We start from the raw sequence: 7,500 nt of genomic DNA, 5'->3' as shown, positions 1-7,500 counted from the left end.
CACCTGGAGATTCGAGTAGCTGTATTCAACACCCGGTGTTTCAAGTAGCTGTATTCGACACCCGGTGTTTCGGATGGCTGTATTCGACACCCGGTGTTTCGAGTAGCTGTATTTGACACCCGGTGTTTCGAGTAGCCTATCTGTATTTGACACCTGGTGATTCGAGAAGCTGTATTCGCTTCGTTGAGTAAACACACACCAAAAGCTTTAGTTCGGAAATCATTTCTATTCAAGCAGAATTGAAACCGGTGACAAAGTTATTGAAAAACACTAGTAGGTCTAACAAACAAAAATTCGCCTATGTGGTTAAGAATTAAATGCCTAGTGGAAGGTAAGAATGCCAGAATTTCTTTAAACAAAAGAAAGTCTTTGATCTTCCTTACAAAGGACGTTACAAATTGGGAGTTAAAAAGTGTAGCTGTATCAAATATCATCGTAAAGTAACCTCAATATCCATCATTGTATTTTCCATCTGGAAGGAAATATAACGACCTAGGATTATTTTACCAAAGAATTACATGCAAAGCGATGCGTAAGAATAAATGACATAACGTTTTTATTTCTTTCCACACGAAAGGGTTTGCCCGGACGGCGTCGATGTCGTCTTTGATTGCCAAGGTGGAGAGGAATGTAGCAGAGGATACGCTCTGTTGAGGCCTCTCGGGAGATATATCCTGTTCGGTGAGTAATCCTAGATGATATTTTCAAGTAGAGCGAAGGTATTTAAGCAGATGAAATTTCCATATTTTGGTTAAAAGGTAACGAAAGAAAAGAATGAACTTATTGATAGTAGATACAATTCTTTTCATTCTTATGATAAGATTTGGGTAGCTAACTGAGTTATATATATATATATATATATATATATATATATATATATATATATATATATATATATATATATATATATATATACTGTATATGTATATATATATATATATATATATATATATATATATATATATATATATATATATATATATATGTATATGTATATATATATATATATATATATATATATATATATATATATATATATTTATATATATATATATATATATATATATATATATATATATATATATATATATATATATATATATATATATTATATATATATATATATATTTGTATATATATATATATATATATATATATATATATATATATATATATATATATATATATGCATATATATATTTATATATATATATATATATATATATATATATATATATATATATATATATATATATATATATATATTGCTTAGAATAATTAGTTCTTTTACAAGATTTCTTTAAAACACAGTATAATTAAAGTGATAATTAAGTGAACATCAAAAGAAGCGCAATAAAGATTATTTATGAAACTCCTTTTATAAAATTGACCCATTTCTTGTCCTCACGAAGCCATTAATATAAGAATCTTTAAAGTTGTAAATATAGGCAGCTGATATTGTTGAAGCTTTTGGTGATTGGTGGAAATTCAAACAAATGAGATACAGGGGCCAATCAAAAGCAAGATAGAAGATTCGATGATATCGTGTACGCAAATTTACCGTCAACTGAAAAGAATCTTTCTGCATTCTCAATGTTGTTTATTATTTTATTGTTTCTGTATTTCAAAATTTCTTTATACTAATGCATTGATATATTTTCTTCATAGGCTCATCCAACATCATAACTGGGGAGACAAAGAGCATACTAAGTGTGGTTAAATCGGTAAGTAAAAACGAGCTGTAATAGGCCTATACATTTCAGATAAGTTACACCCAGTGCATACATACATATTCACTCAGCTTTAACTTTGAATGACTCCTAAAAAGTGTCGTGTTTCAACTCCTGATTAGGGAATGAGCCACTTGTAGGCCCATATCAAAACTTAGATATGACAAAAACCGGTACTCGGTTGAGCGTATTCCCTCAGCTTTAACTTTGAATGACTCCTAAAAAAATGTCGTGTTTCAACTCCTGAATAGGGAATAAGCCACTTGTAGGCTCATATCAAAACTTAGATATGACAAAAACCGGTATTCGGTTGAGTGTATACCTTCCCCACCGCCACTTTTGTCACCAAGAAAACTGATGATGTTGTGGGTATTTGATTCCAAAACACATATATCACATGATAGACAGTTGAATTATACACATCACGTCACTAGTTTCATGCAAGTCAGGTAAAGATAGGCCTTGATATGGCTAAAAGACCTTCTTTACCTTTTTGTTACATTGACCTTAACCTTTGACCCAATAACTCCCAGAATCTAATCAAATTGTCCTTGGATCATGGCCAATCACCTCTCTAAATTTCATGAGATTCGGACAAACAGTTTTTGAGTTTTGTGATTCTTTTCTTACTTTTTCGTGACCGTGGCCTTGACGTTTGACCCAGTTACTCCCAAAATCTAATCAAAATGTCCTTGGATCACGGCCAATCATTTCACCAAATTTCACGAGATTCATTCAAATAGTTTTTGAGTTGAGCGAATCACAACCTCGCACATAGACATGCATACAAACATGGGCCTATCAAAACATACTCTTTGCTGCAACGAAGTTGGCCAAAATAATTATTATATTTGAGCTCTTACACATAAGCCTCATCAGCAGCAATTCTAGACCTCTACATATAGTAAGCCATGTGCCAGGACCACCTTTCATGATGTTTTCTGCTAACTTTTTTTTTTCTAACTTGCATTTCTTGATAACGTATGTCTTGGACTATGTCAAGAACATAGCGACCACTCTCAACTCGGGGTCGTCCTCACATAAGGGCAAAACACCCCGTTTCACACTACACTCAACTCCATTACAAATTGTTCCTACAAAATTTCATGAAAGTCTTAATATTTTTTACAGCTCATATAAGGCTTAATGTAGATTTATGTGAGGCGGATTTAAGCGTAATGTGAAACGAGGGGTTTTGGCACCCTATGAGAGAACGTCACCGAGTTGAGGGTGGTCGCTATGTTCTTAACATACCCCCAAGACATAGGTTATCAGGAAATACAAGTTGAAAAATGATAGCTGAAAACACTCGGCCTATACCGTATATCACAATCTAAACCACACTCTTGTTTGGTAATATCGACCCATCCTTTGCAGAGTGTCTTTCACGACATAAATCGAACTCTTTCTAGTTCATCCTTTCCGCTTGCCTCCTAGCATGTCTGAACCATCCACTTTTCCCTTGCCTTTAGTCGACCATCCTTTACAGATGACCGAGCCACTTCAAAATACTCTGGTCCGCACTAACGTATGCTAATCTTTTTACCATTTCCTATACGAATGTCCACATTTCTCGTTCTGTCAATTCTTCCATACCACTTACCTGACGTGAACACTTCATCTCAGATCTTCAACTTTATTTTCCTTCATCCGCTTCACTTCTTAAAGGATAATTGACTTAAGAATACTTTATGAAATTGCATAAGGGTTTCCACAAAAACCACAAGCCTCTTAGCACACCCAGCCTGAAAATGATGCCTGATGTTTTATATCTTTTTTTTTTTCTAGCGATATCTTCAACTACTCCTGGCTAGTGAGAACTTCTGGTTCATGAACTCGTGTGCTTATTTCATTGCCTTTTTTTTTATCAGTCACAATCACCGGTCATCTTACCCTTGAGAATGTTATAACATATCATTAATAATATTTCATTTGAAAGTTCATTCCTTTTTCTTTCTGCATTGTACGTCAACTTTGGCACTCTTCTATTGGTTTAAGTTGATGAGGTATCTAAAGGTTTAAAGGTCCATTATGAGTGTACTGCCCCATTATGTTTCAGAGACTAGAATATAAGCAAATGATAAACGCCTAAGCTCTTTTATACTTAAGCTTGGATCAGGGAGGTCCAGGCAATGGATCAAACCCACGTTTAAAAGAAAGACTGGCAAGGTTGTGAATGCTAACGAAAATTATGGAGCTGTAAGTGTGGATCAGATTCAGGGCCTGCAGATTGGGTCTATTTTCACTATGTTACAACAACCCTGCTGGCCTTCCTTTAAAAATTTGTTCCCACACACAATTCTAAAACCACTACCAGTGGCTTGATACTGCGTTTCTCTTGCCCTAGTTGTGTTCTAATTAGAACTGCTGTCTTAATATCAGTATCTATTTTCTTTTTTCTTTTACATATATAACCCTGCATTGTTCTCCTCTTACTCGTACTATTGGTCATCTATTCTCTCACCCTTCTCAATGATCTCTGCCTCAACTTTAGCCAGTTTCTCTGGGTCCTTTGCACATGGAACACTTCCAAAAACCAAGTTAATAAACAGGATTATCCAAGCTCATTGCATAGAGTTCTCCTACTTGTGTATGTTTATTTACACTAATTTTTTAAACTAGATATCCACAGATACTCCTTTCAGTGAATACACAGATGCCTTTCAAATAGCTCATTTATCTCTCCATTACCGAACATCCTTGTACAATTGAACTTGTACACCTAGTATCTCTTAGTATTAATACTTTATTCTTGAATATGTAGCTTTTGTTGATAGGTAGGATATAGTGCCTTTTCTTCTGCTGATCACAATTCCTCGCAAATCACAATAGCGGTTACCTCTCTGGGTTCTTTCACTACCGTAGCACTTTCCTCTTTTCGTTTCAACTTCCAATGATCTTTGCTTTTAACTTATGTACAATTTTAACTTGGTGTCCTTTCTCTGCGACATAGTACAGATCTACCTCCTCTCTTGTCTGTATACATTAAATTTTATCCAATCTTGTAGTGCTTACGTCTCAGGTTACACTACCTATACTTCATTGGCTTCAGAATTCCCATTATGTATGTCCTGTGAGTTTTCAAGTAGCACTCGCCGAACTTCATTACCTCATCAATGATATTTGATACTCATTCCCTTAAGTAAAGCGTCATCCTTGTTCAATGAATATTGGAAAATATCGACCAAATTACTAAATGTTTTGTTTCATCTATTCATTTCAATACAGCTCTTGGCATACCTATGTAGCTTCACTCTGTTCTGACTTTGTCTCGCTGATTTTCTTCCCAAACCCCTTTTCAGTAATCTCATCTCTTTATAAATGCTCTCTTCAAGCTTTATCTTAATCTAAAATTTCATCTAAAGGCATGCTGAAAAAGAAATGGAAGACCTTGACCCTTTCAATAATGAGCCTCGAGATAAGCGTCCCACTTAACCATGGGCCGAATTATCTCTAGACCAACTTTAGCCCTCGGCAAACTTCTCAGATCTTTTGATAAAAGTGACCGTATCATCGTTTGCCTTATGGCATATGGGTGTCTGAGGATTCACAGTAGTTATAAGGGTGTGATTTCTGCTTACATCTCTCCCTGGAATTATGTTATCATTCTCTGCCTTGATTCTGATCACTCTTGGTTAATGTGCTTCTCCTTACCTCTTCACTTCATGAGTTGTATGTCTCCTCTCTTAACTATTACTCTTATCTATTTTCTCGTTTTCTTGCATTCTGCTGTTATATCTTTTACGGGCTGCCTTAGGGTTGTGGTGGCCGATGCGGTAACGTTCCTGACTGGTGAACGCCAGACTGGGGTTTGAGTCCCGCTCAAACTTGTTAGATTATTTGGTCGCTGCAGCTTCATCATCCTTGCGAGCAAAGGATGGAGGGTTTGGGGGAGCCTATAGGTCTATCTGCTGATTCATCAGCAGTCAATGCCTGGCCCTCCTTGATCCTAGCTTGGGTGGAGAGGGGGCTCGGGCGCTGGTCATGTATATATGGTCAGTCTCTAGGGCATTGTCCTACTTAATAGAGCAATGTCACTGTCCCTTGCCTCTCCCATTCAAGAGCGGCCTTTAAACATTTAAGAGCCCGTGAGTGCATGTCGCTTCAATACTTACCCACCGCTGCATATTGCCGTTGTTTCACGAAATCTCTTATATTCTCTACCTATTTCCATTTCCTTGCAATATTAAATAACTTTTGCTGCCTCTTTTGTTTCTAGTATGAATTGGTAAGCAGCTCCTCCAGGAGAAGGACACTCCAGAATCAAGCCATTGTTGTCTAGTCTTGAGTAGTCCCATAGCCTCTGTACCAGTGTCTTCCACTGTCTTGGGTTAGAGTTCTCTTGCTTGAGGGTACACTCGGGCACACTATTCTATCTTATTTCTCTTCCTTTTGTTTTGTTAAAGTTTTTATAGTTTATTCTAATGTTATTGTTCTTAAAATGTTTTATTTTTCCTTGTTTCCTTTCCTCACTGGGCTATTTCCCTGTTGGAGCCCCTGGGCTTATAGCATTCTGCTATTCCAACTAGGGTTGTAGCTTAGCAAGTAGTAATAATGATAATAGTTCAATTAGCCCGATAAAGCTAAATGAGCCTCTTTAGAAAATCGTCTTGAAACGCTATCACATTTAATATAATAATGTGTTAAATATATTATTACTTAAATAGAAGAAATAAATTTCCATTTTTTTTTTATAACGCCTTACACCTACTCAACAATTTCAATCAAGATATTTGTCATTATTAGTCTATAAGATAATGGAAACTTTATCATTTTTCGGCTATGTACTGAAAAAAATCACAGAAAATATTTTTTCCAAATGACCGTCAATATGAGACCTGCTGCTATACAAGAGCAATTTTAACAACTCTAGAACAGTTCATTTCTTTACATAGATTTACTTACTTGTTTACTTGTTTTGGGTTTAAATCCAACCCTCCACTGAAGTCGAGTGAACTACTTCTCGGGCGGGTCCATATTAATCATCTAACGAAACATTTTCATTATAACTTATACAATTCTTTGATTGTAGCATCTTCCAAATCATATGATCTTGTGAAAAGTAATGTCTTTAGTTTCTTCTTAAATTCAATTGCTCCCTTTAGGTCCTTCATTTCAGTTGGCAGTTTATTATAATGTCTAGGCGCACAGTAGCTAAAAGCCCTTTCACCAAATTTACTATTTGTTCTTGGTTCAGATAGCCTATGTTTGTCACTCATGTGTCTTGTGTTAACAATTGTTCCTAGTTCTAATTTATTCAGGCATTCTTTTAGATATTTACGTCACATAAAATAATTTTGAGGCGTTGAACACATTTCAAAAATTATTCGAATTAGATTTTTATGTGATTTTCTAGGCCAGGGTGAATATAACAGTTACAATATTGTAGTTCGTTCGTTCGTTCCAGATTATCCGCAGCTTGTCCTGGGGGGGGGGGGGAGGGGGGCCTGCTTAAGCGGGGTTTATACGTTCGAACGGTTCGTCGAACCCGGTTATCGAACCTGTTTGTCAAACGGTTCGAAGAGGTGGAGCCAGCCACAAATGCATAAGCTATGTGTACAATGAAGCCCCGCCCACAAAAGTCAGACGAGAACAGACTTTCTTCGAACCGTTCGACAAACGTGTTCGACAATCAAATACCCCGTTCACATGTTCGAACATCACTTCAAACACATGTCTGTCAAACCGGGTTCGACGAACCGTTCGACTGTGTGAACCCGCCTTTAGACTAAAATTTATCAACCCTATTTGGAAAAGGAAGATGCTATAA

General features: G+C 36.1%; 1 protein-coding gene across 1 annotated transcript in view; it reads left to right on the top strand.

The window, feature by feature from the left end:
* LOC137617906 (synaptic vesicle membrane protein VAT-1 homolog-like) overlaps positions 1–7,500 on the top strand; it is a 57,663-nt gene that overhangs the window by 43,752 nt on the left and 6,411 nt on the right. Inside the window, exons 6-7 of the mRNA XM_068347849.1 lie at positions 578–681; positions 1,669–1,724. Of these exons, the coding sequence (XP_068203950.1) occupies positions 578–681; positions 1,669–1,724 (160 nt within the window). The remainder of the gene's footprint in view (positions 1–577; positions 682–1,668; positions 1,725–7,500) is intronic.

Source organism: Palaemon carinicauda, chromosome 24 (assembly GCF_036898095.1).
Source record: "Palaemon carinicauda isolate YSFRI2023 chromosome 24, ASM3689809v2, whole genome shotgun sequence".
NCBI classification, from domain to species: domain Eukaryota; kingdom Metazoa; phylum Arthropoda; class Malacostraca; order Decapoda; family Palaemonidae; genus Palaemon; species Palaemon carinicauda.
This window is presented reverse-complemented; position numbering and strand designations above follow the sequence as displayed.